At 48.6% G+C, this 27,540-nt stretch overlaps 9 protein-coding genes across 9 annotated transcripts; 7 read left to right on the top strand and 2 right to left on the bottom strand.

Moving 5' to 3' along the window:
• Nucleotides 1-3,109: 3,109 nt before the first annotated feature.
• LACBIDRAFT_253303 (uncharacterized protein) lies at nt 3,110-5,207 on the top strand (the record flags this gene model as incomplete). The annotated part of the gene is made up of 13 exons (XM_001885890.1): nt 3,110-3,225; nt 3,274-3,370; nt 3,444-3,488; nt 3,539-4,061; nt 4,125-4,153; nt 4,216-4,300; nt 4,422-4,476; nt 4,523-4,545; nt 4,600-4,694; nt 4,748-4,825; nt 4,880-4,913; nt 4,967-5,037; nt 5,094-5,207. The coding sequence occupies 13 exons, from the start codon at nt 3,110-3,112 to the stop codon at nt 5,205-5,207; spliced, it is 1,365 nt and encodes a 454-aa protein (XP_001885925.1).
• Nucleotides 5,208-5,828: 621 nt separating this feature from the next.
• LACBIDRAFT_174798 (glycoside hydrolase family 5 protein) lies at nt 5,829-8,635 on the bottom strand. The gene is made up of 10 exons (XM_001885811.1): nt 8,441-8,635; nt 8,311-8,386; nt 7,975-8,243; nt 7,864-7,891; nt 7,721-7,811; nt 7,385-7,489; nt 7,102-7,336; nt 6,867-7,036; nt 6,548-6,764; nt 5,829-6,487 (listed from the first exon to the last, which is right to left on the bottom strand). Exons 2-10 carry the CDS (start codon nt 8,357-8,359, stop codon nt 6,017-6,019), a joined length of 1,635 nt encoding a protein of 544 aa, XP_001885846.1. The 5' UTR covers nt 8,360-8,386; nt 8,441-8,635; the 3' UTR covers nt 5,829-6,016.
• Nucleotides 8,636-10,166: 1,531 nt separating this feature from the next.
• On the top strand, nt 10,167-11,047 carry LACBIDRAFT_295226 (GPI-anchored small secreted protein). The gene is made up of 3 exons (XM_001885889.1): nt 10,167-10,320; nt 10,376-10,690; nt 10,746-11,047. Exons 1-3 carry the CDS (start codon nt 10,192-10,194, stop codon nt 10,821-10,823), a joined length of 522 nt encoding a protein of 173 aa, XP_001885924.1. The 5' UTR covers nt 10,167-10,191; the 3' UTR covers nt 10,824-11,047.
• Nucleotides 11,048-11,244: 197 nt separating this feature from the next.
• Nucleotides 11,245-12,625, top strand: LACBIDRAFT_295225 (uncharacterized protein). The gene is made up of 7 exons (XM_001885888.1): nt 11,245-11,295; nt 11,368-11,450; nt 11,513-11,877; nt 11,933-12,019; nt 12,081-12,110; nt 12,171-12,287; nt 12,347-12,625. Exons 1-7 carry the CDS (start codon nt 11,279-11,281, stop codon nt 12,401-12,403), a joined length of 756 nt encoding a protein of 251 aa, XP_001885923.1. The 5' UTR covers nt 11,245-11,278; the 3' UTR covers nt 12,404-12,625.
• LACBIDRAFT_331468 (uncharacterized protein) lies at nt 12,625-13,295 on the bottom strand (the record flags this gene model as incomplete). Its single annotated transcript, XM_001885810.1, has 3 exons — nt 12,625-12,705; nt 12,770-13,102; nt 13,167-13,295. The coding sequence occupies 3 exons, from the start codon at nt 13,293-13,295 to the stop codon at nt 12,625-12,627; spliced, it is 543 nt and encodes a 180-aa protein (XP_001885845.1).
• An 837-nt stretch (nt 13,296-14,132) lies between these two features.
• Nucleotides 14,133-14,848, top strand: LACBIDRAFT_331467 (uncharacterized protein; the record flags this gene model as incomplete). Its single annotated transcript, XM_001885887.1, has 4 exons — nt 14,133-14,279; nt 14,343-14,648; nt 14,671-14,700; nt 14,798-14,848. The coding sequence occupies 4 exons, from the start codon at nt 14,133-14,135 to the stop codon at nt 14,846-14,848; spliced, it is 534 nt and encodes a 177-aa protein (XP_001885922.1).
• An 896-nt stretch (nt 14,849-15,744) lies between these two features.
• Nucleotides 15,745-17,871, top strand: LACBIDRAFT_253329 (uncharacterized protein; the record flags this gene model as incomplete). Its single annotated transcript, XM_001885886.1, has 11 exons — nt 15,745-15,834; nt 15,892-15,999; nt 16,082-16,210; nt 16,278-16,446; nt 16,508-16,595; nt 16,659-16,748; nt 16,806-16,932; nt 16,988-17,104; nt 17,162-17,336; nt 17,397-17,628; nt 17,691-17,871. 11 exons carry the CDS (start codon nt 15,745-15,747, stop codon nt 17,869-17,871), a joined length of 1,506 nt encoding a protein of 501 aa, XP_001885921.1.
• Nucleotides 17,872-18,339: 468 nt separating this feature from the next.
• LACBIDRAFT_295223 (uncharacterized protein) lies at nt 18,340-20,769 on the top strand. The gene is made up of 17 exons (XM_001885885.1): nt 18,340-18,644; nt 18,706-18,746; nt 18,802-18,834; nt 18,889-18,986; nt 19,040-19,047; nt 19,103-19,125; nt 19,180-19,273; nt 19,332-19,361; nt 19,415-19,438; nt 19,487-19,520; nt 19,573-19,687; nt 19,737-19,863; nt 19,920-19,950; nt 20,005-20,069; nt 20,125-20,228; nt 20,291-20,301; nt 20,349-20,769. The coding sequence occupies exons 1-17, from the start codon at nt 18,522-18,524 to the stop codon at nt 20,585-20,587; spliced, it is 1,200 nt and encodes a 399-aa protein (XP_001885920.1). The 5' UTR covers nt 18,340-18,521; the 3' UTR covers nt 20,588-20,769.
• An 819-nt stretch (nt 20,770-21,588) lies between these two features.
• LACBIDRAFT_331464 (uncharacterized protein) lies at nt 21,589-22,883 on the top strand (the record flags this gene model as incomplete). Its single annotated transcript, XM_001885884.1, has 4 exons — nt 21,589-21,698; nt 22,028-22,220; nt 22,308-22,742; nt 22,809-22,883. The coding sequence occupies 4 exons, from the start codon at nt 21,589-21,591 to the stop codon at nt 22,881-22,883; spliced, it is 813 nt and encodes a 270-aa protein (XP_001885919.1).
• Nucleotides 22,884-27,540: the final 4,657 nt, after the last annotated feature.

Genomic DNA, 27,540 nt, shown 5'->3' with positions numbered 1-27,540 from the left:
CGACGATGGACACTCACACTCCGCTGTGGTTGTAGCCTGTCGTTGGAATAGAACGCGGGTCAATGACTGTACCAGTAGTGAGCCAAGTTCTTAAACTGACCATTCTGCGACCCCGGAACGGCATGTAGGTCAAGAAACACCCTCATCCCATATTTTCGTGCCCAACCCAAGAAACGCACAAAGTACCTACAGTTGGGATGGATTAGTTGCAGTTCGCACAGCAAAGCAGGATAAAAAGCTGACTTCCACGATGTCCCCTCTAAGTACGGTTCCCCTTCCCACGTCTCAATAGCCCAAAACGCCAGGGGAACACGTATCCAGTTGAGGCCGGCACCTAAATCGGTGAGTTTTACTCTTGGAAGGACGTGAGAAGACAGAACACAAACCTGCCATCTCGGCGATATCCTTTTCCGTCTACATCAAATTGCTTCGTCAATGTTCGCGACAATGCCACAAATCAAACACTTACGACAAATGTGTCGTAATGCGTCTCCAGTTGTGCCAACCCGCCGTTCGCCGTATCCGCTGCCATCAGAGTGCTCAACGTGAACTCATCCACTGCACCCGGGTAGCGCTGATATATATCGGGCCTTATGAATGGCTCCATGACCAACCACCCTCCAAGGTTGACACCATATACGCGGTCCTTACCCCACGTCCAGGAGGTGTTCAAGGGCGGTGTCCACGAGTTGGCCTGTGCATTGTTGTTGAATGGGTTAGCAGGATCTTCGACCCCTAGAAATGAAGAGGTGTTAGCAGACTCAGGGTAGGTGGTGGGACGACTTGCAGAATCCGCCGAAAGGGTTCTTGTATGTGAAGGTGGTACCATTCGCCATCGTAACTGTTGAGCCGTTCCCCCCAGTCTTCAAGGCCGCCAGCAAGTCAAACATAAATCCTTGAGCAACTAAAGGAAACTCACGATAGCGTTGGAGGCTGAGGGCGACCCTTTCGTCGGCTTACCCGACCCCGTCGACCCACCCGACCCACTCGCTGCAGACGACGACTTCTTCACAACGACGAAGAATACGGGAAGGAAGACAGCGAGGAAGATCAGTACCACAACAGCCACTGCAACCAACAACCAAAAAAATTTCCTGGGCCGCTTTCTCTCAGGTTGCAAGTCTGCTGGGCGCTCTCCAAATACTTCAGCGCTGTCCCCGGCGGGCAATGTTGGGACAATGACCGAGGCGAGGGGCTGGGACTCCTTCGACGCGCCGAGGTCATTTGTGCCAAGGGCTGATAACGATGAGCGCTCTGATATGACGAAGGGCACTGGGGGTTGGAGCGCGGTACTGTCCGATTGGTAAGAGGAGTCTACTGGTTGAGTTGTGACAACCTCCGTATCGTCAGGTTCAACATTGGCAGACTGGGGGACAGCTCCCGTCGCTAGCTGGGAACCATATGAAGACACCACCTCATTATCGGTTTGTGCTGCTGGTGGATCAGTGAACGGGTCAGAGTCGTTGGCGATCTTCGCTTGGGAGGTGTCCAAGTTTTGAGAGACCCTGTTCGACATCGCAAAGTCAAGTCCGCGCAGGTGGGGGGAAGGGGACGCAAACGAGTGCTAGGCGTGGCAGTATATGATAAAGATCCCACCACGTTGGTCCCGACTTATATTTGGAATGATTCGAGGACTGTTCCTTTATGCGGCCCTGAGGGTGCTAAGTTAGAATGGAAATGAGATCATCGCTCACCTTGACCCTCCTCCGCAACTACGTTTGAGTTGCGTTGACGGAGCAAGAACAGCCTCTATAAAAACTCGTTACATTAGTACGAGGCTCGAGTTGAACTGGGTCACCTGCGATAAGTAAAAATAACATATGCACATCGATATCAAAGAGATCAAACCATGTGTCTGACGTGAGCTATGTTTATCGATTAGGCGCCCGCGCTGGTCCTTCTACTCGGGAGGAATTGTGTTTATTTTTGCGACGAACGAATGTCAAATTGCGACTGCGAGTTGAGACTCAAGAGAGAGCACGTCACGATACCGAGGCAGAGATGAGGTCCCCCATTGTTGTTGGAGGAAAGTAAGATAAGGGGCTGATAATAAAACCAATGAGCGTTACGAGAGAGGAGGCGAGACGGATAAGAAAAGCAAAAGGTGCCCGATTCAATTCAGACTGGTACATAACTTACGGAATCACTGACAGACTCCCGGAGTCCCGACGAGTGCGTGAACAGGCGACCTGGAAGGACACGGAGAATCAGGTTATCGCCGACACAGAATCATGATATCTGATAACAGCCAGTGAGCGATCTGAAAATGACAACAAACTCAGAGTGGGGAGTCTAGCCACAACTTCCGCTAACTTGAGGTAGCGGCAGAGCGGGCAAAGGGTTGAAACGTGATCGAATCGCCAACTTCACGTGAGTCAAATTTCAGGTCACATGTCATCAATCATTACGCGTTTCGAGTCTTCGACGTGATCGGATTTTAGCGCTGTTGACTTACACTTCCATTTTCCGCTTAACTCAAATCATGAATGAATGCCTTATTGTAGAGATTCAGTTACAGAAACAGGACGCCCAAGATCTGTACATAAGTATGTGCGACATGGTTCTTCGCTCGGAAGCATCAAATACTATCCAACATTGATCCACCAACCTTGAAGGGAAAGCAAACGTCATCAAAATGGGGCTTCGCAGACAGGGAAATAGATCGATTATTATTATAGAGGCTGCGTTCGCTAGTAGCAACAGGCTTTGGATTTGAAATCGCTCGCATCCGATCCCACTTCAAGCCTTGGAGTGGAATCTTACTGGTATTTGGCAAATAGCAGTAACGCGTACTCATATATAACCCCTTGGGAAAAGCGTTCTAAATACCTTGATTTCAAGGTCCCAACTATTGCCTCTAATTGAATGCTTCCGATTAAATTGGCACATTAGGACTTTCTGCCAATGTTATTTTACCTGATGAGGGCCTCTTTCCTGGGTGGTCTTCTGAATTGCTAGGCCAACGCTGAAGCCGAGACAAGACCGGACACCCACTGAGTTTAATATTTGAAACCCGATCTCACAGTCAGGTGGGCAGAATTTCTCAGGACGGGGAATTAATGGAGATATGAAGGTGCTTTATAACAGTTCACGCTTCCTTGTGGCCATCATGGCACCTTTCTTCCTACGGAATCTGATACCCCGCAGAGAGCAGAAACAGCAAACAAATCTGCTCACTGTTATTGGTGACTTGACTTGGGTTCAATGGGCTCAGTTCTTCGTTGGGTACGTCGTTTCAAAATTCACGTGATCGTGGCGGACTCAGACTCTTAGATGGCTGGCATGGACTTCAACTGCCTTCGGCTTTTTCTCTGTGCCTCTCAGCATCGAGCAGTTTGAAGTTCAGTTCAACAAATCTACTAACCAAATTGTGGGTCACCAATGCATCACCAATCATTTGGTACAGCTCATGACAATTGCACGACAACTCCACTTCCTCGTAGACAACCGCAATTACCCTCACTCTTTTATTCCGATCGTTAGGCGCAGTATGCCCCACCTCTCCGTCTTTGATCACCGATCCTCATGACTTTCCAAGGTCATATTCGGCATAATTTCGGATCGCTACGGACGGAAATGGCCCCTAGTTTGTAATCTCCTCTTCATCTCTTCTCTCGAGCTTGGTGTCGGGTTCATTCAAACATTCAAACAATTTCTCATACTTCGGTCTCTCTTTGGTGTCGGAATGGGCGGGATCTGGGGATTAGCAGCGTCAACCGCGCTTGAAAATCTTCCAATCGAAGCTCGTGGAATGGCCAGCGGCTTTTTACAACAGGGTTACGCTTGCGGATATCTCTTCGCCGCTTTGGTCAGCTTACTCATCGTTCCGGAAGTCAAGCAGGGTTGGAGAGTATTGTTTTGGACGGCTTCCGGTTTATCTTTTATCACTTGTTTCCTACGCTCCCTTCTGCCCGAGAGCCAGTACGTACTACGCGCAAAGGAGGTCGAGCGTTACTTCGGAATCGATACATCAAACAAGACAAGGGCCTTCATGAGAAATATGAAGGAAATGCTCAAAAGGCATTGGGCGTTATGCGTTTATGCTGTTTTACTCATGGCAGGTATGTGTTTATCACCTATGGTTGTCACGATTATGCCCTACCTCACGCTGTGCCGTAATTCAGGATTCAACTTTCTCTCTCATGGTTCTCAGGTATTTAGTCCCTAATACCATAAGCGAGTGTGATTCGACGTACCCGATGGTCCACTCCTTAGGATTTATATCCGATCTTCCTGGAGACCACAAAGGGATTCACGGCGCGTGATGCAACGATTGCTACTATATGTGGAAGCGTGGTCAGTACCCCGTTTATATTTCAAGGATTCTGCTTAGGTGGGTGTCGCCTTCCCCTGTGTTCAGGGCTCCCTTTCGTGCGTGTTCAAAATCTAGGGTCGGTCGATACAATAACACGTTCACAGAGGCGGTATATTCGCAGGAATTCTTAGTCAAAGGATTGGTCGTCGCTTAACAATGATGTAAGTGCCCCACATTTATTACCCAGGTGTAACTAAACTCGTGAAGTCTGATGGTCTTGCTCGCCGGAGGTGATTTATTCAAGTGTCTCGCCCTTTGAGATCTCACTCCATTCATCGACGCAGCATTCATCCCTCTCTGGATTCTGCCAAGCTCTTTTATTATGCTTTCAGCTGGCGCTTTCTGCATTCAATTTGGTATACAGGGCGCGTGGGGTGTGGTGAGCCTCAAATTCCTGTCGACTTTGCTCTCTCTCATTGACTTTTAACATAGATTCCAATTCAGCTTGCCGAGATGTCACCACCCGCCTTCCGCGTAACCTTCTCCGGTGTCGCATATCAGCTTGGAAACGTGAGCTTCTAGAATTTTAAGAAAATCGCACTAACAAATGCGTTGGATGAATAGATAATATCTGCTGCCTCTGCTCAAATAGAAACCAGTGAGCTGCTATGTTTCTGCGCCAACGCGTTCCTGAATAACACAATACTGCAGTCGGTGGTCATCACTTTAAAACTACCATCTACGAAAATGGTCAAGAGATCATTGTTCCGGATTACGCAAAGGTCCGTGTTATGAAGCGAACGAATTTTGTTTCGGAATTACTAACTCGGAATCGCAGGTGCAAGGGATATTCATCGGTACAGTCACCGCATTCGTTGTATTCATCACTATAATCGGGCCCGAGTACGCCTACGCAAAATCCTATCCCTCCATTCGTTTGTTTACGTTTTGACAGGAAACACGGGACTACCTTTGAGCAGACCGGATCAGATTTCGAGAAAGGTGGTGTGAGGGACAGGTCTTCGAGAGTGCCGAAGCTCATCATCGGGTTGAGCTCCGAATCGGAGGCTGGCATTGAGCTCGAGAAGGCAAGCGTTAACATTATTGATAAACCTAATTTGCTTTAAGGCATGAATGTATCGGATTTTCAAATTTTGGTGTACCAGACGCGCAAATAAGTGGCTGGCTAGCTCTGGGATTTTTTGTTGAAGTACTCTCTTTCCTGGTCACGGCTTTCTCCTGCCACTCGTTCCGGAACCCTGGGCTCGGCTTCGATTAGGCTCATTTTGCTACCCTAAGCAGGCGCTCAACGTCAACGCGAATGACCCTCAAGGCGACGTAAACGTGCTGGGCCCATGATGATGATGCGCGAGTCACGAGACTGCCAACAGGTTGCAACGTGAAAAAAGGACGTGGACTACGCATATGGAAAGCGCAGAGTCGCTCTTGGCACTGGTAAAACGCGCACGACCTTCACAGAAAAGCCTTGGGCAGGATGCATTAATCTGGTCCGGGTGCTAGTCAGCGCACTACTTTTTGTTTATAACTCAATCGTAACGACAAGACAACCAAATAGGGGTGAAGCAAATGTTCCTGTATCCTCCTAGTCTGCGTAAGTACATACAATCCAACAAGAAGTCCATCCGAAAAACGACAGGTAACAGCTATCAGCTGCATCCACACTAGATACTAACCGTCCATCCGAAATCCTTACATGTGTCCATCTGCAGCCATCCCCCGAATCCCCACCTACACCAACACTCACGTCCCCGTACAAGCCGCAGTCGGCACAACCGCAAACGTTGGCGAGTACTCATTCGGATAAGTACACCCCTTCACAGTAACAACCCCACCCGCCGTATCAGCCTGATCAAACCACCCATCAAACCCACTCGTAACCCTACTCGGCGCACTCGTAAACGTCGTAGGCACAGGCATCGTAATCACCGGCCCCGTATTCGTATACGTAGGCAACAAGCTCACAGAAACGTCTGCGCTCGTCATGGTTGCTGGTGGCCAGGGATACGCCACTGACGACGCTGCTGGTATGGAGGAGGGTACGGAGCCCGTTTGCCAGGGTAGGAAGTCTCCTGAGAAGCGGTCGATGGATACACCGAAGGAGGCACATTTGCCTTGGGCTGTACGTGGATCTGTGGGGATCCAACCATTTGCAAGGCCAAGTTTGTAGGACCATAGGGGGGATGATATGTTTCCTGATTGGTCTGGTCCGATCTGCGTTATTTACCTCTCAGTCAGCGAAAAGAGAGCAAGGGAGGGGACGACAAAACAGACCTTCCACGTCCAGAAGAACCAATCACCCAACGCGTCCATAGTAGCCAGAACCATATTCAACAACCCCGCCTTCATCGCGTCCGAATAATTAGCCCAGTCGTCGTATTCGGGACACTGCGGGTTGGCAGAGACAACATTCACACCGACCATGAACAACCCACAGTCGTTAGGCGCAGCTGAGAACTCTCCGGCAATCATTACTCCAAACGAAGTTCGCCTTTATCAACCAATCTGTCAGACCCCTTCCTGTCGAACAGAAGAAGAAGAAAAAGGAACTCACGCATCCTCCGTAGGCTGCCCAAAGATATTACACGCCAACGCAGGCCACGTCCCTCCAGGTTGACCAGTCGTACCAGTCGTATTAACAGGACTAGTATTCACGCCCCCAAACGCAAAATACGGATGTTCATCCAATATCATCCGATCAGCGCCTTTCAAGAAACCAACCCAGTCACCGGCACCGTTAAATGCAGAGTGCATGGCGATGTACTACACATGCTCAATCAGCACACCTGCCCTTTCTTTGTTTGATCGTGATGGAAAAAGTAACTCACAGGTCCATGACCAGCCCCCAACCCCGTAATGTTCCTGATCAAATTGTGTGCCTCGAGGTAAAAGTTTGACAGAGCAGCCGTCCCCGCCGTAGGCTCATTCACGATCCCAAAGATGGGAATGAGGTCTTGATACTCCGGTTGAGTGATGAACTCTGTTAGGACGCGAATGTAGTCGAGTGTTCGTTGGGCGTTTGCGAGGCCCATGTTGCCGCGCATGAAGTTGACGACGTTTAGCCTGAGAGGGTGTGGGTCAGCCGGGGCGGGGGAAAAGGAGCATACTCACATCCCCGAATGGTTATACCCATTCTGAGACCCAGGAACGGCATGTAAATCCAAACACACCCTCAGACCATACTTCCTCGCCCAGCCCAAGAATCGGAGAAAGTATCTGTCAACCAAGCCCCATCAGCCTTTGGCTCAAGAAAAAAAGAAAGAGGGAGGGGCGTCGTAAAAAGTGAAAAGGGAAGCGGACAAAGACGCTCGCGCAAGTCAAGAAATAGAGCGAACAAGGCAGAAACTTGCTCAAGCCAAGAAAAAAAAGGCAGACGCCCCGTGCAAATCAAAATAAGTGCAAAAAGGGAAAGGGGGGGTACAAGGAGGAGAAAGAAGACAAACGCACTTCCACGACGTCCTAGCCAGAAACGGCTCCCCAGCCCATGTCTCGATAGCCCAAAAGGCGATGGGGACGCGGACCCAGTTTATACCGGCACCTTTGTATATGGATGAGCATGGGGAGGAAAGGCGGGAGCTAGAACGACGGACCTGCTATTTCCGCAATGTCCTGCTCGGTCTATACAACGAGGGGGGGAAAGAGCTTGTCAGCGCACGTTCACAGACAAAGAGGAGAGACAAGAAAGAGAGAGAGAGACTTACGATAAACGTATCATAATGCGCCTCCAACTGCGCCAACCCCCCACCAGCACCCGTATCAGCAATCATCAGCGTGCTAAGCGTATACTCATCCACCGCACCCGTATATTTCTGGTAATAAGACGGAGTGATGAATGGTTCCATGACCAACCATCCTCCGAGGTTGACACCGAATACACGGTCTTTACCCCATGTCCAAGATGTGTTTAGAGGGGGCGTCCAGGAGTTTGGTTGGGCGTTGTTGTTGAATGGGTTTGTGGGGTCGGATATCCCTGCAGGGTGTGGGTGTTAGAGTGGGAAAGGAGGAGAGGAAGAGGAGGGCAAGGGAGGGGAACGTACAGAAGCCGCCGAAGGAGTTGTGGTAGGTGAATGTGGTTCCGTTGTCCATCGTTACGGTGGACCCGTCGCCGCCTGTCTATAGTCATCATCAGCAACATCGTTCCCCTCATATATCTTCACTCACAATCACACCCTTCGTACTCCCCCCATTCCCACCCGTCCCACCACCCCCTCCTCCTCCTCCAGACGAAGAAGAAGAAGACGAAGACGAAGACGAACCCCCCGATTTCCTGACAACTCCAAAAAACACAGGCAAGAAGACGGCTAGGAATAATACCACCGCTACACCCAAACCTACCCCGATCCAAAAGAGTTTACTCCTCTTCTTCTTCTTCCCCGTCTCTCCACGTTGCCATTCTGAATCTGATGTGGGCTCAGCGTAGGTGGAGTTGGACGTAGGAAGAGCCAGTTGGGATGATTCCTTTACTGGACCTTGAAGATCGAGGTCGGAGGAGCCTAGTACTGTTAGTGAGGAGCGTTCGGAGAGGAGGGGTGGCGGTGGGAGGAGGGTTGTGTCTTCGGCATTCACGAGGTTTGGGTTGGGATTGTGAGCAGAAACAGGAGTATGGAACAGAGCATCGTCTGCTCGTGATGATCGTTGGGCCCTTAGACTTGGGAAGCTCGTAGTCGTCGTGAGGAGTTGTTGGTCTCCTTCCACTGCCGCAGCCAAAGGATGGTCGACGAACGGGTCTCCGCCCTCACTGGATGGAGATGGGGTGTTGTACGCGGCTATGACCTGCGCTTCGAAGGCGTCCAGTGTGTAGGAGGTCCTATTGGTATCCGCCATCTTTGGCTCCCGCGACGACGACGACGACGGGAGGGAAAGGAAGGAAGAGAGGGAGGAGAGGAAGAGAAAGGGAACAGCCTGGAACAGAAAACGGTGGCTAACGGCATGCTGCAACTGATAATGATATTCTTAGATCAGAACGTTTACGGTCCTTTGCGGCGCCAAGTTGGCGTCCGAGTTACACTTAGAGCTTGGGCCAGCAGGGCCAGCCAGCTGGACGTCGTGTGATCGTTCAGCCTAGACCTAGAGGACGTTTTTGAGTTACACTGACACTGAGACCTAAACGCAACGTGAACGTACTTTTTGCCGAACCCTGCACATTGCGTTCTTGGCCATACCACGAGTTAACAGCGCGCCTCGCCATCCATCAAATTTCATATACAGACATAGGGCCCTTAGAGTGAAGAGAACAACACAGGTGTCTTGGATTTTGTCCTCTTCAAGGGCCTCCTGCTAATCGGGCCGTTTTCGTAATCTTCTGAATCGAATCATTGTGAACAAGAGTGATGATGATGGAAGTCGGGTTTACCTTGGAGACCAAACGGCAGACCGTGTGAGATTCGAATTTTCGAACTGTTCTGTTTCTGTTTGAGAACTTGGAAGAATCAGTCAAGGTGATGATGGCGGTCGTTGTGTGAAGGCGATGACGACGAAAGTTGATCAACCCCACAGTCAACGTCAACAGTTATACCTCCTTGGCCCTTCAACACACGTTTCTTTCCTACTGTCAAACCGACATAATTCTCAAACTCCTTGGCCACACGTTCGTTTCCTACTGTGAAATCCTGCACCACTTCTGGGTTTCTAGAGCCTCGTGATACCCATCTGCCATACTTGTCCGACAGCGGCGAGTGCCCTTCCCTCCAACCATCGGACGAACGCCATTAAATTTCTGATCCCAGTGTTCGAGTAGTCTCGTGCGGGCAGTAGCAGTGACCCCGGACAGATGACTACCCCCGCGGCCCTTGCTTGGTACTCAGTGGAACTTCCAACTAAGAACTATCAACAATATATGCTAAGGTGCATATAAAGCCGATTGGCGTGCCCCACACTACCCCACTCCCCAGCTCGACCGTCCCAGCCCACAAAACATCATGAAATTTGCTCCGCTCGCCCTCCTCGCAGCTCTCCCATCCCTCGTATCCGCCATAGTCCCACCAGGCGCAAGCACACCCCTCTTCTACCTCGTCTCTTCAAGCTCCACCTCTTCCGCCAACCTCCTCGTAAGTCCCTCCTCCCTTTTTTCACCCACTCACTCCCACTCACTCTTTCACACAGCCCGTCCACCTAGACGGCACCCTCTCCCCCTCCTCCTCCTCCTCTCCCCCAGCCCAATTCTACTTCTCCCAAGGCTCCCTCTACGCCCTATCCTCCCCCACCTCCTCCCCACCTTACCGCGTCCTCCTCTCCCTTTCTCCTATTAGCACAGGCTGCACAACCTACGGAGGCCTAGGCTTCGTCCAAGGCAGCAGCTCCAATAAATGCGCTTCGTATTCTGGGTTCCAGATCCAGAGTAATACTCAGAATAGTCAGTTGGGCGCACAGTTGGTTGTTAATTTCCAGGGGGGGTTTTATGAATGTTCTGGGAGTACTGTGAGTCCGATGACGTTTTTTGGTGTTGAAGGAGCTGATGGTGTTGTGGATGTAGGTTGTGTATAAGGTTAACCCTGGAGATGGACCGTCAGGGTGTACACCTGTTTCGCTGTACACTGTCCCTGTTGTGTAAATCGAGTTCGGATTGGGGCTCGCGGGGGAGGTCAAGTCAAGGACGGTGGTCGGAAACATTTTGTGGGAAGGGGATCATATTGAAGGTCGGACTTGTCTTTTTAGTGCATAGAAATTCCTCTATCATGGACATGTTATATTCTTGAGTTTGGATGGACGTAGAGCGCTATCCGGCTAGTGTGGTAGCTGTATGTAATTAATCAATGGCGACCTCAGGCTCGTCCGACTCTTCGGCCACCCTCAATACTAAAAAGATTGAACCTCGTGCCCACGCGTTCAAGTAAAAGGCGACTCAGGCTTGTGATGATTGTAGGCTGTCATGATCAACGTGGACGTTGAACGTTGAGCGCTGAATGTTGAGCGCTGAGCGCCGATGTTAGACACCCAAATCCTAAATCGGAGTACCAACCAGAACTGCTTTCAACCCAACTCTCAACCTCGCTTCCACCAACGTCTATGGCATCCTCGACCGAGTAAGTATGCCCTTGCCATTTCTCATCCAACCCAAAGGTATAAAACTAACCATATCCATCATCATCCTCCAGTTCACCACCGCCTTATGGCAGTACAGATGGTTCAGAGAGCGACCCCTTGATCCCACCTTCGGGTCGTTCACACAATAAAAATGGTATCGTCATTACTTTGCATCACGACTGAACCGTTAAGTATCAGGCCCTCAACGTTCAACAGGCATCTCACGCACAACCCTCATGATCATCATATTCATCATCGGTGGACTCGTCGGTGCATTCATCCAATGCGCCGCCTCTCAAAGTATATTCAGCCCCGCTGTCCGAGACTCCATCCGGCGCCAATGGGACTCTGAACGCCAAGGATGGGAGAGGGAGCGTCGCCAAAGGGAAGAAGCAAGAAAACGCGCCCAGATTCATTGGTTGGCATTGGAGAGCTCGCAGCGTTGCGAGCGGTACGGAACGAGGAAGTATTGGGCGAAGTTGGGTCCCTTGGTTGGTGACTATGATCCTATGGAGGCGTGTTGGACTTCGGAGATTGAGATTCATGGTTGGAAGATGAAGCCGACTTATTGCGAGGATAAGGTATGTTTCTGCTGAATTCCCCCCCTTTCACTGTTACTGAATACTCAACTCACAGGGAGCGGATCATGGGGCGTATGGTCATTGGATAGTCGACTTTGACGAAGGCGGGTGTCGTCCTTTCTGGGATAGATTTACGGATAAAGTCAGTTAATGACTTAGTCACCTTCGCCTCTACCTCTACTTGATGATTCTTTTTTTTATAGGGATGCACAGCTCCAGGATCCGGTCTCCGGGTACGTACATTTCAATCTATACTTGCATCCACCCGCAACTTACACATTTTCCTGTGATAGCGCTTTGACGCCCACCTGATAAATCTTGACTACGCCGACGGATGGAACGTCATGTGCTCTTCCACGCCAGCCGATTTCAATGGGTTGCATTTCAACGGTCCCATGTCCTGTGTTAATGTGCGTTGTGCTTCACCTTACTTACTATGTTTCGTCGAGCCTGATTATCTGGGCAACAGCATCTCTTGGCCGGTGTTTTTGGAACCTGGCACGTTGTAGATGGTGGCTGTCTCTAGGTGTGTATAGCCAGAACATGTCATTTCACCAACTTTTGTAAAATAAAAAAACACGATTGAATCCTACTACCATGTCCACCAAACTGTCCGTAATGCGATACGCAATAACAAAAGATATAAACGCAAGTCCGACGAGCCGTACTTGGAACTTGAACGCCCTCAGGCTCCCTTTCCTTTCCAAAACAAAAAAGGTCATCGGCATCACCTTTCCCGGCCTCAATCTAATCAATGACGGGGACAGTGTACAGCGAAACAGGGCTACACCCGGACGGTCCATCCGTAGGGTTCAACTTATAATAAACCTATCCAAAAAAAATAAACAGTAAGCGCTTGCTTCAACCACCTAATTCAACAAAAGAAACTCACAGCATTCCCAGCACAAGCGTAAAACCCGCCCACAAAATTAACAACCAGTTGCGCTCCAAGCTGACTGTTTTCCGAATCGCTCTGCAACTCAAACCCAGTAAACTGGGCACATTTATTCGTCGTGCTCCCCTGTATGAACGAGAGTTGTCCGAAAGTGGTACAATCTGATGCGGGCACGGAGTTGTAGTAGACTTTGTAAGGTGGGGAGGGGGAGGAGGTGGGTGGGGAGGAGGTGGAGGAGGATAGGGCCAGGAGGGAGCCTCCGGAGAAGTAGAATTGAGCTGCGGGGGTTGAGGAGGAGGGGGTGCCGAGGGAGCCTGAGAGGAGGACGGGCTGGAGGGATGTGGGTCGTTAGTATGTGGGGGAAAGGAAGAGAGGGGGGGGGGACAGTACTTACGAGGAGGTTGGCGGAAGAGGTGGTGCTTGATGCGACGAGGTAGAAGAGGGGTGTGCTAGCTCCTGGAACGACGGTGGCGGATACGGCGGTGAGGACGGAAGCTAGGAGTGCGAGTGGAGTGAACTTCATTTTGGACGATTGGGAGAAATGAAGAGTTGGTGAGAAGTTGGGTTGTGAGGTAGACTTTTATACCTTCGCCTCATACGTATAGTTGACAGCAACTGATGCTAAAAAGTAAGGGCCGTGGGGTAGTCATCTGCCGACGTCGGCTTGCCTGGTCATAAGTCCCGTAGTTATGCCTAAAGTGGCGTCAAGTCGGGAGATAATTATCACCATGGGAAGTAAATTTGTAAATACTTATGGAATGGGAAGGGTGTCGTTAAATTGTGTTTGTGACTCGGAAGTGCCGTTAGGACTGTGAAACCCTGAAAGGGAGAGCCTGGAAGTGGACTGGCTGCGGATCCGTTCGTAGTCTCTCGTACCACGATACAAGTGAATTTTGTGGATTTGTACGGTTCACGTGTGTATGTGATCCGCTCGAGCTTTCTGTCGAGTTCGGGTTGGTTCCGAATAAGAATGTTCTTGGGATGTTTTTTTTTAGATTTGCATATTTGTTGTTGACCAAGTCAGGACCAAATACCGAAAATAAAACCACGTACATCTTGCGCCCGAGCGTCAGAACTTGGCCGAGACGACGCGTTCTGGCTAGAATTGAGGAGGAGGTGTGGAGAAACGGGAGAAACTCAGAAGGGGGAGCGTGGGAAAAATCGCTCCCGCCACTGACAGTGACAACGACGTCAAGCAAGTCACTCAAACGACAGTTCTGATGTTTCTTACTTACGTTTGAAGCATGTCTCCTGCGGGCTCTCTGATGAACAGTCAACTCGGCATCGGCACATATCCGCGGCCCTTAGTCTACGTCTACTTAAAAGCGTCAGAAATGCCATCCGCCATCCCAAGGACAAGATGAAGATCAAGTACACTTCCCTGGTCGCCCTCCTTGCCAGCGCCCTCCCATTCCTCGTATCCGCCATCGTCCCTCCGGGAGCTAGCACACCGCTCTTCTATCTCGTCTCATCCACTTCCGTCTCACCTGGTACCTTGAACCTCCTCGTAAGCCCTCACACTCCTCAACCTCATTTTATCTCCATCCCCGACTAACGACGTCATAACTAGCCCGTCCTCCTAAACGGCGCACTTTACGGCTCCTCCTCCCCAGCCCTCTTCTACTTCTCCCAAGGCTCCCTCTACGCCCTCTCCTCACCCACTTCAACCTCCCCCTACCGCGTCTACATCAACTCCGTCCCCGAGCCGACTTGTACAACCTCCGGCGCGCTCTCCTTTACACAGAGCGGGAGCACGACGAACAAATGTGCAGAGTTTTCGGGGTTCCGGATACAGAGTGATACGGAGAATAGTCAGCTGGGTGCACAGTTGGTGGTTAATTTCCAGGGGGCTTTCTATGCTTGTCAGGGAAATAATGTGAGTCTCCTTTTTTCTGGAGTGGAACGGGACTGATGGTGTTATTGTCAATGTAGGTTGTGTACAAGTTGAATCCGACGGATGGGCCGTCAGGATGTCTGGGACCTATTTCGTTATATACGGTCCCAGTTGTGTGAGCAGGTTTGTAGGACACCGGTATTGCGAGCGGCTACGTCGTCGCGCTTCATTTCATTTCATGATTACGCATCGGACAGTTACATGAATAGAGTAGGACTTTTTTTGTTTTGGTGTACATGTATTCGTATGTCAGTTCAGTTCAGGGATTTCTTCCTCCAGTTCTACGCGCATATACACTGGTTCTCCGACTCTACAACAACGAGGGTTTGGTCAAAAAGATAATCACATTCCTCGCCGACTGCCGTGTAATGGGCTGGCGCTTGCGGCGCTAAGTACAGCCTGTCCATCGTCTTGATAAGTAAGGTGCAATCACGACTTTCAGATCCACAACCACCACCATCAGAACACCATTTCGCACTCTTTTCTCAAACACCGTCCGGGATCAGCCGGGATCAGCCGGGATCCTTTGCTCTCTCCCTGTATGACAAGTGCCAAAGAACGATCACCTGCCTTCTATGTCTGACATCTGTGGGTGTCCACCTATCGATTGGACACACATCAGATCGCCTTCCACTGTTGTGCAAATGCAAGCTGAGCCGTGTACCATAATAACCGGCCACGGGTTTCATTTCATCTCAAGTTGTCACTTGCCCTGCAGACCCTACGCACACAACATATTGTATTGACAATTGAGAAATTAGAATGAACCCAAGTAGGATATGTCATCCCAAGGCACCATCTCACCTCATCGACATCATTCCTCAATCCAGCGACCTCACACCTCCTACGACCCAGTCTAAGGTCCTGGCCCTCCACTTCGTGTTCAGGACTGTCGTTTTTTTTCTGGTTAGGTCTTCCTTTCGGAGTACTCAGATCCGGCATGGGTCTGGCGCTACGTTGTGTTATATACTGATATCGATGAAATGGGACGTACACACAGATGTCGTCTTTCCACATCACCTCACCTTTGCCTTTGCCTGTGACTCTACCGTATGCGAAGACTCTGTCTGGCATGAAGATGGATCCCTCAGAACTCTCGTGGAAGCAATGGCTCTTCCTCACTTTGACGTTGTATTTTATATATAAGTGGTTCTTGAAGAGACATCCGGTGAGTTACCTCCCTGTCTGTCCAGACTGACACTGACAACCCACCCCCAACCCACAGCTCGACCACATCCCAACAATAGGCTACTCCTCCCACCTCTTCTCCTTCTTTTCTGCGATCCGATGGATCTGGGCGGGTAAGGAGATTGTGTTGGAGGGTTATGCAAAGGTATGCGTCTTGTCTTTCCTTCCCTTCGTCCTTGCTTCCCCCTGTCACTCGAGCCAGCACTAACGGGGATCGAACGACACAGTACCCAGACAGAGCATTTAAAGTCCCCTTACTAGAAAGCTGGCTCGTCATCGTCAACGGCCCCAAGTTGGTGGATGATATGCGGAGAGCGAGTGAAGAGTATATTTCGTTTACTAGGAGTATTTCTGGGGTGCGCTGCGCATTTCTTTCATCCCCTTCCTTTTCTTCTAACGCTGACACCCACCCGGCGTAAACAGTTCTTCCAATTTGATTATACATTCGGACCACAAGTCTCCCGAGACCCGTATCACATCCACATTCTACGCAGCCAGCTTGCGAGGAATGTGGAGCCTTGTTTTGAGGATATCAAGGAGGAGATGGTGTTGGCTTTTGATAAGGCCGTTCCGCTTCCGAGTCAGGGGGAAGGTTCGTTTCGTTTACCTCATTCACTGAGGAGTTATTGATGGTTTTGGAATTACACCTGTAGAATGGGTGACGTTACCCGCGTATGATACCTCCCTAGAGATTGTATCCAAGATATCTGCGAGATTTTTTGTTGGGCTTCCGCTTTGTGAGTTCTCGCTCTTTCTTTTTTTCTGTGTCTGGACGGTCATTAATGGATGCGGATATATAGGTAGGAACGAAGAATACCGTCTTTTATGCGTCCATGCTACCATGGAGATCGTCAAATCGCGGATCCTCAATTTCTTGCCTGTTTTCTTGCGGCCGTGCGTATCATTTCCTCTATTAACCTTACATTCCTTTTAACCCCTCTCCGCGTGTAGGTTAGGAGGCAGGATCTTTACCGATATCCACGGAACAGTTGAAAGGACGAAGAGGCTCATGGCTCCATTGGTCGAGGAGAGGCTTAAGCAAGAGAGGTTGCATGGTCGTGATTGGCCTGGTAAACCTGTAACTATTCTTTTTCATTGTGGCCATTTCAGCGCGCTCATTGCGCCGAATGCAGAATGACCTCCTCTCATGGCTGTTAGACGGTCACCCTAGACCAGAAGAACGTACCGTACACGATCTAGATGTACGCACGCTCCTGGTCACATTTGCCTCCATCCATACCACGTCTCAGGTCCTCCTCCGTCTCATTATCCACCTTTGAACTTACATGCTCATTGAGTCGTTTCAGGCATTTACGCATGCACTGTACGACTTGGCTACTAAACCAGAGTACATCCAACCCATGCGCGAAGAGATCGAAGCGCTCATTGAGAATCAGGGATGGACGAAGAATACGGTTACTAAGATGTATAAAGTTGATAGCTTTTTGCGCGAGTCGCAAAGGTTTGACGGGATGGCTGTTGGTGAGTCTCCTTGTTCCATCTTCCTCTTTCTCCTTGCTGAAACTGTATCTCAAAATCCAGTATCTCTTGGAAGAAAAGTACTCAAAGACTTCACACTCTCTGACGGGACGTGTATCCCTGCTGGCAGCTCGCTCAGCGCAAACTCGTGGTCGGTGCACCACGACGAGGCGCACTACGCCAACGCGCATGTGTTTGATGGGTTCCGATTCGTTCGGGAGGGGGGTTTGAAGCAGCCACTTATGGCTATTCCAACTTTGGATTATATGGCGTTTGGGCATGGGAGGCCAACTTGGTGCGCCTTTTTCTCTCTTCCCTCCTTCGAAGTGTATTGATGTGTGTGACCTTTTGTTCTAGCCCTGGACGTTTCTTCGCAGTCACGGAGCTCAAGTCGATGCTTGCGCATGTAATTTTGAACTATGATGTCAGGTTGGAGAATGGGGGCCCTCGTCCGGCGAATATGTTTATTGAGAGTAGTGTTGTGCCGGATAGGAATGGGAGGGTTATGTTTAGGAGGAGAAAGGCTGCCGCTGCTTGAGTTGTCGAGTTTGCTCTGGCGTGTTGGAATTCCTTCCTGGCGTGTATAGAAATGCCCTTCGTGAGACGCGAAGTGCCCCAAATGATTTTGTTGACGAAACTCCATTTGTTGGATGTCGGCGTATTTTGTTTCAGACGTGTATGACTCCGTATGTATTGTACAAAACGTTGAACTGGAGGATTATATTGGGATTATAGGTCGCGTTTTCAACGAGAAGAATGACAGGTTCTCCCTTCAAAGCTTCGCAGGACCGATTGGAGAAGTTCCTGAGTCTTGGTTTTGCTTGAGGGATTCTGTTGGTCCTGGGGCCTGATGCTCCCCTTGAATATGGGCGTTTTTGGTGTAAAATCCAAGAAAATCGTGGCCGCATTTGGCCCGCATTATGGATGACGCCATGAAGCCCGGGAAGGCGGATACACGCCGAATCCGGTGATGGAGAACAGCCTTTCTTCCAAATCAAGGTTGACCCTTACAATAACTCGGCCATGAAAAACATGCCGTGAACAAAATGAGAAATCAACCAACACCCGTCCACGTTCCTCCTCACAAGCGCTCCCCGTCGTCCCTACGGGCTTTTCCCCTTTCCCTGGCTAGTCTTGACTGACATAATAATTGTAACATCTAACCCTCGCGATACATCGTCGGTACCCATGGGCTGCACGGCTTCCGACAATGCTGTTGACGTTGATCAAAGCACTTTCTGGGACCCCAATGGGATACACTGGGACGCCCATAAGATAGGATGGACGATTGCGGGATCTTGCGCTCTGCTGGTGCGTCTGTGATGCGTTCTATGTTCCATGTTCCATTCCGTCAGTTTTAACCCTGCTACAGACAGTTTTAATATCTGCCATCACGGTTGTTCAGCATTTTAGGTGTGATTTCGATGAGGATGGATTCATACGTTCCCATGAGCTGATTGGTCGGAAGGAATTATACCAATCGTTCACAGCAGCGACAAATGTCCGTCTATGTGCTTCTCGGCCCCAGCTGACATCGGCTCACCTATGCTCACAGTATACGGATATTGTACATGCCACCAGTCTACGCCATTATATCCTTCTTCTCATACCGCTTTTTCCGGGATTATACCTACTACTCTCTCATTGAAGTTGGTGCGTTTGCTGCTCCTCTCTCCACTCGTGTGACTCGAAATAACGTCCTGCAGTTTATGAGGTTCCGTGCTTCCGTGACTATCCTTCAAACCTGCATCTTAGAATTGATTCATTAGGCCGTAACGATCAGTGCTTTTCTGTGAGTTTCTTTTGGTTAGAAATGGTGCCCTAGACTTACTTGTCCTTGAACTAGTCTTCTTCTAATTGACTATGTCGCCTCCACGGCAACGGGACATTCGGCTGAAAAAGCTATCGCACGAAAAGACAAACGCCCTCTCCCTTTTCCTGTCGGTGTTTCTTTTGTCTTGTACAGGCAGTCAGCTTATCCCGTGCCATTACCCTTAGTTCTGCTGTTGGCGATATCGGCCCACTAAGGTTTGACATCACCATTCCACCTCGCGTGTCAATCTAAACTTTTGCTCCTTCAGGTCTACTTCATGTACACCGTCAAGGTAAAGTTGATTGTTACTGCTAGGCGAAATTTGGCTGAGCATTGCTAGTGGTTTGTTTTACAATATGTCATTATTCGGCCCGGTAAGAACTGCATCTGTTTCCACATTGCTCGTTGCCTTTACACTATTTCTAGCTGTTTCAATAGCGGGCATTATCGCCCAAAGTTACGATGTACTTTGTGAGGCGGGAGGCTTCAATTGGCGATTCGCCTCTGTCTGGTTATCTGCTATCGACTTTATTAGTATTAGGTGTGCCTGTCCATCTTCCTCGAGTATATCTCATTAACGAACTTCGCAGTGTAGCCCTCTACGGGCTTCTCATGTTCTACGGTCTTACTGCGGATGAGCTCAAAAACCGCCGCCCACTGGCCAAATTTTTGTCCATCAAGTTGATAGTGATGTTTACTTTCTACCAATCATTTGTGGTGAGCATGATTTGCCTTGATTCTGGGCAGCTATCGGATATTGATCATTGTAAAAGTTCAGTGCATTGGAAGGAAGGGTCATCAAGGGTGATCAAGAACTCCAATGGGACATGCTACTTCACTACTGACCGATGAATTTAGCCACAAGATATTGGACTGCCACAAATATTGCCGACGGCCTGAACGCCCTGACTATCTGTATTGAGGTACTTCTTTCTCCCCTCTCCGTGCGATCCTTTGACCTGACTTATCGGGTGAAAGATGGTGTTTTTCGCCATATTGATGTGGTGGGCGTACACTCCCGCGGAATACCACCGAGAAGAAGGCGCCCTGGCAACGAGCATCTGGCGACCCCTTTGGGATTCGTGCGTTGAACCGCCTTTCTGACATCCGCAGCTCCTGACAATCCTTCCCTTACGAATAACAGAATCAACTATGGTAAATCACACATGACACAATGGAGCCCATTCTCATTGCTTTTGTAGCCGACTTCGCGCTTGAGATCATTGACTCCTTCAAATTCTTTATCGATTATGTCCTGGGCAAGCCGTCTGCTCATGGTCAGCGTTCCGAGGAGGAGGAGGATTCACAGGGCCCGCCTAGGAAGAATTTTGCCGAAGCCTTCGGCATTTCGAGTACGCGGGCACCATCGGAGGTCCCAAATTCTGAGGAGTATATCACGTTGGATCCTAAGTCTTCGGATCGGGAATTCACCGCCCTTTGAGCGCTCGTTGTTCTGTCGGGTTTGGCGCTTGTTCGGAGTTAAGGCTGCTAGTGAGCAATGCTGTGCTCATCAGTCATTCCTCCGAATATGCTCCGTGGCGGCGGGTTTCTTCGTTCGTTTTTAGACTGGACCTACCCTCTTATATATCCCATATGCAGATTTTTCAATGCGTGTTGGTCTGACGGGTGGAGTACTAGTGTGGTAAGCGGCATCTCAACGAATGGCCGGATGAATCTTGGTATCGTCACGTGCCGACATGCTCCAGCTTGCTTATCTCAAAGTTGATATTACGAACTTTTCAACTATGTTCAACGTTGACGATGCCGCAGTTGTACGATGAATCAGACATGACGCCGTGAAGTCGTCAGTGACTGTGGTGCGCTGGCCGAGGAGTATGGGCGTCAAAGGCCGCACTCATTTCAACTGCGATCGATCCCGATTCCCTGGCCTTCAGCCTTCATCCCGCAGGTTTCCCCACCCCGACTGTTCCCATCCGGTTGTCTACTGGGACATTTTTGCTGCTTCCGGCATTATGTGAACTCCAAAGTCGGGCTCTTATCATTCTTGTTTTTCTCTAGGACCCTGAAAGCTCCCTCAGAGGCTGTCAAAATTCCGACTTTTTTGTCTCCAACAAAACCGGCTTTCCAACGGTCAACCCAAAATAGCGTTTCTCACGGGGCTCAAACCCGGATTTTTTTGTACGTTTACGGCTTTCCCAACACCCGTTTGTCCAAAATCGTCTTGATCGAAGTTGATTTCGTTAAATCTAGTCCCAAGTCTGCAGAAAAAAATCAAGACCCGCTCAAAATTTGTCTCCCGGTCGAAATGTGTCTGGACCTCGACTCGGCCTTTCACTGCTGAAGCGCTGACCCCCCAAACCTTGTCCGCTTTGGACCTGGCCTAAGCACCCATTTTCCAGATTTCTTTTCAGGCTGGAGACCATCCTCTATGGGGACTTTCGGGGATCCTGTTTCTCTGCGGAGTTAAGGCGTATTCTCACCATGTCGACAAATGCTCGAAAAGGGACAAGGCTTGTGACATTTCAACTAGCATGCTATTCGTTTGAACATATGTTCCGCCGCGTGCTTCCATTATGGCACCTATCGGGTCAGTACGTCGGTAGGCATTCTTGGAACATCTCGTCTGCTACTCTCGCTATTAGTTAGTTTCCGAATCAGAACGGGTCATCGGATTCCGCTGGCGGCTCTTCACGCTCACTCCAGCTCCGATGTTTGTAACTCGCGAAGATAATGTGCGTTCATACTTCGTAAACATTTTTGACACGCTTTAATGTAAATCACGTCTCCTAGCAGCTGCGGCGCCGCTGACATATTTTGGAATCAAACTGCTGACAAAAGGGATCGCCCCAGTCCACACCCGTACTCACCCCGCTCCGAACTTGAAATTTAGTTCCGTAGATCATCGATGGGTATCGTTAAGATTGGCATCCTCATACTCGCTCCGACTCAGACTCAATCTCGCTGATTCAATCTCGGTCGTAATCTTTGATAGAGTTTCCGCCCGCCGTTTTCGCTACCCCATTCGGCCGAGAATCGTCCTCAGACCCAAATCACAGGGACCTGGTCCCTTTCCACGTTCAGCCAGGTTCCTGCTCCCGTGCTTCACCCAGGCGGTAAACTCTCATTCACTCTCCAATTGCCCCTGCAAGTTTCCTCCTTCAGTGACCTCTATCGGGTCGCCTTCTAACCTGTGTGGATAGCTTTCCGTCGAAACTTCACGCCAATTGCCGATTCAACCGCCATTTGGGGTGTCATGCACACTCGAACCCACACTTCCCTTTGAACGGTTTGCCTCATTTGATCCAACGCTTTATAACACCCCAGCATGCCCTGCCTTTCTCGCTTTGTCACACTCTCGATTCCAGATGACAATACCTACGATGCACTCCCCACAGAACGCTTCACCAGCCCCAAATTATGAGGCACTGCGACTTCGGTTGTTGACATTGCTGTCCATCTACGATCTCATTCCATATTCCATTTCGCACCCACCGGGAAGAGAAGAGCCGCTCGATATTACAAGCGTCATCGACGCTCCGTCCCTTCAGCGATGTCTAGCTTCTCTTGTGCAGCAAGGAGTTTTGACGTCAGAGGAGAGTCAGGCTTTTGCAAGAGCTTATCGCTGCACTGGGCAGGTGAGCACTCTCTAGCGTATGCTCGGCGTCGAGTCTTCCATTCAGATTGATTGTTTCGTCGAATAGGACTCGACGGCGCGTAGCAATTTGAGTGGTCATACAACACAGCAACAGAGATTGCCCGGATTTGTGGGCTACTAAGCAGACGTGAGGCACATTCATCCCCCTTTGTCTCTCTCCATTGATTACCCCTCAAGAGATTCACCACCGTCGCCTCTACCAGGGAAATGAGCTTTCACGTCAGCATATAGCATAAAAGTTTAATTAATGATCTACTGTGGTATTTCGACCAACTGTTCAGCCAATGTGACGCGTGACGGCCTCGAACAGATGGGAGGGGTGTTCGAAATCCTGATGAGCGTGTGACAGAGCAATGAAAGTGTTCAGCCAGCGACAAGTGTTTGTTGGGCAGTTGATATGGCATCTGCCAGCAACCGTCTTGCAGCCTCCTCCACAACCTCTCATCTGTGCAACTCGTGGCCAAAAGAAAATTGTAATAGTTGTATGCCGCGCAGCGGAGAAAAAATAAGAAACTTTCCTTTTTAGGGTAAAATTCACCCTATTCGACCTCCCAAGTGACGCGTGACAAGCGCCAGATCTGTTCAGTTCATCGCCCGATGTGACGAGTGACCGAACAGTCGGTCGAAATACCACAGTAGTCTGGAAAATTCTTGTTCTCGTACCAATTCCTTTCCTTACTTCCATGGAGGCAAATCAGCTACATAGCCCCGCCTAACCCCGCTTATAGCTTGGTAATTATGAGAAAGCTGAGTAGTGCGATATGTAATCTAGACCACATTGTTTAAGAAACCTGAAACACGTAATAACCATCTGGTCAAGAGCAGATTCGTGAGCACCACTGCAAAAGTTGTTGATTGCTGAGGCAATGATATGAAGGTTAGCTGTGGACAAAAATAAAATTTTCTTGAAACCCATGAATTTTTCACGAAGATCTTGAAAGATTGTTGAAGATCTCAGAAGATCTTTGAAGATTGTGGAGGATCTTTGAAGATCTTTGAAGATTGTTGATTTTCTAAGGCGACAAATAGTCAAGAATCTTGAAGAATCTATACTTCTCCAATAATTGTCAAAGATATACTAGATTGCTAAAGATCTTGTATATATTCAAAGATCTTCCATATTCTCCAGCACTTTTGTAAAGAATGGAATTCATTTCAAAGATCTTCAGCTTTCTTTGTCTCTCTTAATTTTTGGCCAGCCATGGAGAAGGGCATTATGTAATGATCATATGATCCAGTCACAGGAACACACCAAGCTTTATGTCTGCATTTGGAAGTCCGGTGTAATCCTGGTCGGCTTACCTACTGTGCCGTAACCTACAGGATCAGGGTCCAACACCATATATAGAACCGTGTGACTGAACAATTAACTGTTCAGTTATCTGCCTTTTGGTGTAACAGTTATGTGTTGGTTCTCTGGCCCTCTTACATCCGGTGATTCAAATGAATCGGTAACTTGCTGTTCAATGGTATGATGTCATAGCTGGCTATCTTCCCTGATCTTAGGAGTTTTGAAGCTTTTATTCATAGTCAATATGGCAGAGAGATATCATAGTGCTTAGCTAAACCAGCAGAGTATAAAAGCCAGAAGCAGCATATACACCCCATCCTCAAATTCCCAAACTCAGTATTGCCCTTGATTCCCCTTTTAAAATCAAACCCTGCATAAATCATACCAGGTACGTTTGAGGGACAGCCTCCGAAATAACGCATAATTAAAGGACAAACTCACCAACTATGCTGGAGGAGAGTGTTTTGTGTTTGTGTTGATGAACAAGATAGCTGGAGGCTGTGCCAGCAACCCTCAAGCTTGAGGGTGATGACATCATAACAACTGGGCATTTACAGCAAGTTGCCGGTTATGATGTTATCTAGAGTAATTACTCCTATCAATCCAAGACTTTGTCCTCGAGCAACAAATTTACCCAACATACAGAGTGCTATTTGCAGCCAAAAAAACTCCAAACTACGACATGTTGTGAAGGGAATATAGCATCTGTACATGTAGAGCTAGTGTTTGAAAGTTAGGTTAGTTAACCGGAAAATAACCGGAAAATAACCGGACCTAACTGCAACACTAACCTAACCGCGGTTAGGGTTAGTTGATTTTGAAAATGGAATAACCGGTTATTTTGCGGTTAACTAACCGTTAAATAACCGGTTACAACCGGTTATAACCAGCCCTATTATACACCTTCAAAACGCACTTGAGAACATCGAAAACGCTTAAAATTTGACTAAGTTACGGTCAAATCTCTAAAATATCACTCAAATGTGTAGACTTTCAAGGATAATTGCATAAATATGTCAATTCTTCACCGATTTTAGCGTTCTTGGGCTCGTTTTAAAGCTAGAATATGCAGAAATAAGTAAACATGAGCATATTTGCCTTGTTATAACCGATTCTTTATTTGCCTTGTTATAACCGATTCTTTATTTTTCGGTCCTAACCGGTTAGTAACTGCAAATAACCGACCGTAACCAGTTAGTTGTGGTCCGGTTAGGTTATTTTAGGTTTCGGGACAAAGGCTAACTGGTCTCGGTCTCGGTTAGAGCCCCTGGGCACCCAATAACCGGACCTAACCGGACTTTCGAACACTATGTAGAGCCTTAGCCTGTGATCCAGCACATGAACCTGACTAAATACCTTGAAAATCCATATGAGCTGCTCCAAAACTTCCAAAAACTTCCATGATAGCTTGGGAATCTGTACAGGAAGCACATGAGAAATGTCATATCTTATGGATTTATACTCACTCTGTATCATAAGTACAGATGTTGCACCTTGGTCTGAGTCATTAGGCATGTTGGCATTGATGTTGTGTGCTTCAACTTGCTCTGATTCACTGCCTGAAACTAGTGCATTTCTTCAGTGTGTTGTATCAACACTCATACAAAAAGGGTATCACCATGGCCTTTGAAAAAATGATCCAGAGACATGAATGCAGGGTAATGTAAGAGCAAGATAGGTTTCAGGCTTTGTGACAATTTGTGACATGTCAGGTATGTAACACATAAGCAGGGCCAAAGGAAAAGGCACATAAGTATAGTTATTTGCTTGAATTTACAGTGTGAATTGTAAATTGTGTATAAGTGCTAATATGAAGGGGACAGGAGCATGGACAGTCAGTGAGTTGGGCTAATTGAAAATCAATACAGAAAGCTAAGACTGTGAAATCATGTATCTAAAGATACTTAATGCTTCAACCCACACAAGCTGTCTAATCTCCATGTTCCTAGAGTGAATGTTGACTCTCAATGCCAGCGTCTCATCGAGAAGATGGAGTTGCTCCATCAATAAGGGGCAATCAGGTGGCTCACAAGGGACATGAGAGAGTGTAGGAGGCTGTGATGAAGGGAAAGGGAAAGGATTCTCTTCATCCCAGTCCTGGAGATTTTCTGTCAATAGATGGTTCATCAACTCTGGGTCATCGGCAACCTTCCAATCAATGCCATACAGTGCTGGATCTTCAACTTGTTCATCAGGTGGTTCTTGGATATACTGCAGACCACGAGGACCATCTTGGACCATGCTGAAAAGAAATATGTTGCATGGACTGCACTCACGCTCCCCACATATTTGGAGTTTATGGGAATTCCAAGCTTCAACCCACTCATCTGAGTCAGCCTGTATTTCATGAAGAAAGAGGTGGTGCAGTAGCCAAATGTCGGTACGACATCGCGGATTGAGTCCATGGTGAACCTCAAGCTCAAGGAAGAAATTCTTCCATTTCTGGCCAAAGCTGTGGGTGACATCATACCAGAGACACTCAATCCTTGTATTGTGGACACTCCTGATGTTTTTTAATCAGATTGAAATCAACTTTGCCATTCCAGCAGAGACTCTGCTGACCTGCCCCAGATATATGATCCTCGTCCAGGACCACAATGATCCTCCATCCACTGAGCAACCAACAAGTTCTCAGTGCCATGATCACCATACATGCAACTTGGACATCCATGTTTTTCGATTGCCTTGAGAAAGATTTGGAGGACAGTCTCTGCTCGATTGTTGTCGCTGATGCCATTCCCAGTGATGAACCACCCTTTTCCATCAGTAAAAGTGTGGTTGACTATACCAAACCAAATGAGGCCTGTTTTCAACAATAGATATTAGAAGTGGCACAAGCTAAGACATTCATGAAACACACCATGCTGACCATCATGATGCCAGAGTGAATTGGCGCCAGCGACTTTGTATACTTTACGATGGATGCTGCAATCACCAAAGCTTCCAGGGGAACCGTGGACATGCAAATAAGAAGCAATTATACGCTCTTGTGTTATGTGATGCCCACTAGCAGCTAGCCGCCCAGCAATCATACATTGGCCAAAGGCAGGAAATATTTCCAGAATATTTGTGATTAATGCATCAAGCTGAGCATCTGTGATGTCACTGGATGATTTGCGGTTGGATTGTGTACGGACAGATGTTATTTGTCCATCTGGAGGGTATGAGATATGAAAACTGGCTCTCCAGGTGAAACAAGGCCCTGTTCAAGTGCCCTCCAACAGATTGTACATGCATTGCATCCAAGAACTGGCTGAAGGCCTGATGGTCCACAAAGATTCAGGGCCTCCTGAAGAAAGATAGAGTCAATCTCAACATGAGGTCATCCTCACCTGCCATTGCTCGAGCGAGTAGAAACAACAAGAGAGGCTCCCTCCTGAGGATCAGAAGATTGATGACACACTTGATCAAGTGCTGCAGCCATCACATTGATGCTCTGTTGTAGAGTTGCATACTCTGCACTTGGAAAGTGATGCTGGTGCTGTTA

This window comes from Laccaria bicolor, genomic scaffold (genome assembly GCF_000143565.1).
Source record: "Laccaria bicolor S238N-H82 LACBIscaffold_34 genomic scaffold, whole genome shotgun sequence".
In the NCBI taxonomy this organism is placed as follows: domain Eukaryota; kingdom Fungi; phylum Basidiomycota; class Agaricomycetes; order Agaricales; family Hydnangiaceae; genus Laccaria; species Laccaria bicolor.
Note: the sequence above shows the minus strand (reverse complement) of the source record. Positions and strands in the feature narration are given on the sequence as shown.

Bases quoted from the DNA above. Each gene is read 5' to 3' on its own strand.
- LACBIDRAFT_174798 (XM_001885811.1), bottom strand. From the start codon at position 8,359: ATGGACAACGGAACCACATTCACCTACCACAACTCCTTCGGCGGCTTC. The intron at 7,892-7,974 runs GTAAGTCTCTCT...CTCGTTGTATAG, and splicing joins CGCATTATGATACGTTTATC to ACCGAGCAGGACATTGCGGA. The intron at 6,765-6,866 runs GTTGGCGTGTAA...TGGTTGATAAAG, and splicing joins CCTGGAGGGACGTGGCCTGC to GCGAACTTCGTTTGGAGTAA.
- LACBIDRAFT_295226 (XM_001885889.1), top strand. From the start codon at position 10,192: ATGAAATTTGCTCCGCTCGCCCTCCTCGCAGCTCTCCCATCCCTCGTA. The intron at 10,321-10,375 runs GTAAGTCCCTCC...TCTTTCACACAG, and splicing joins CCTCTTCCGCCAACCTCCTC to CCCGTCCACCTAGACGGCAC. The intron at 10,691-10,745 runs GTGAGTCCGATG...TTGTGGATGTAG, and splicing joins ATGAATGTTCTGGGAGTACT to GTTGTGTATAAGGTTAACCC.
- LACBIDRAFT_295225 (XM_001885888.1), top strand. The intron at 12,020-12,080 runs GTCAGTTAATGA...TTTTTTTTATAG, and splicing joins GGGATAGATTTACGGATAAA to GGATGCACAGCTCCAGGATC. The intron at 12,288-12,346 runs GTGCGTTGTGCT...TCTGGGCAACAG, and splicing joins GTCCCATGTCCTGTGTTAAT to CATCTCTTGGCCGGTGTTTT.
- LACBIDRAFT_295223 (XM_001885885.1), top strand. From the start codon at position 18,522: ATGGGCTGCACGGCTTCCGACAATGCTGTTGACGTTGATCAAAGCACT. The intron at 18,747-18,801 runs GTGTGATTTCGA...ATTGGTCGGAAG, and splicing joins ACGGTTGTTCAGCATTTTAG to GAATTATACCAATCGTTCAC. The intron at 19,362-19,414 runs GTTTGACATCAC...TTGCTCCTTCAG, and splicing joins GGCGATATCGGCCCACTAAG to GTCTACTTCATGTACACCGT.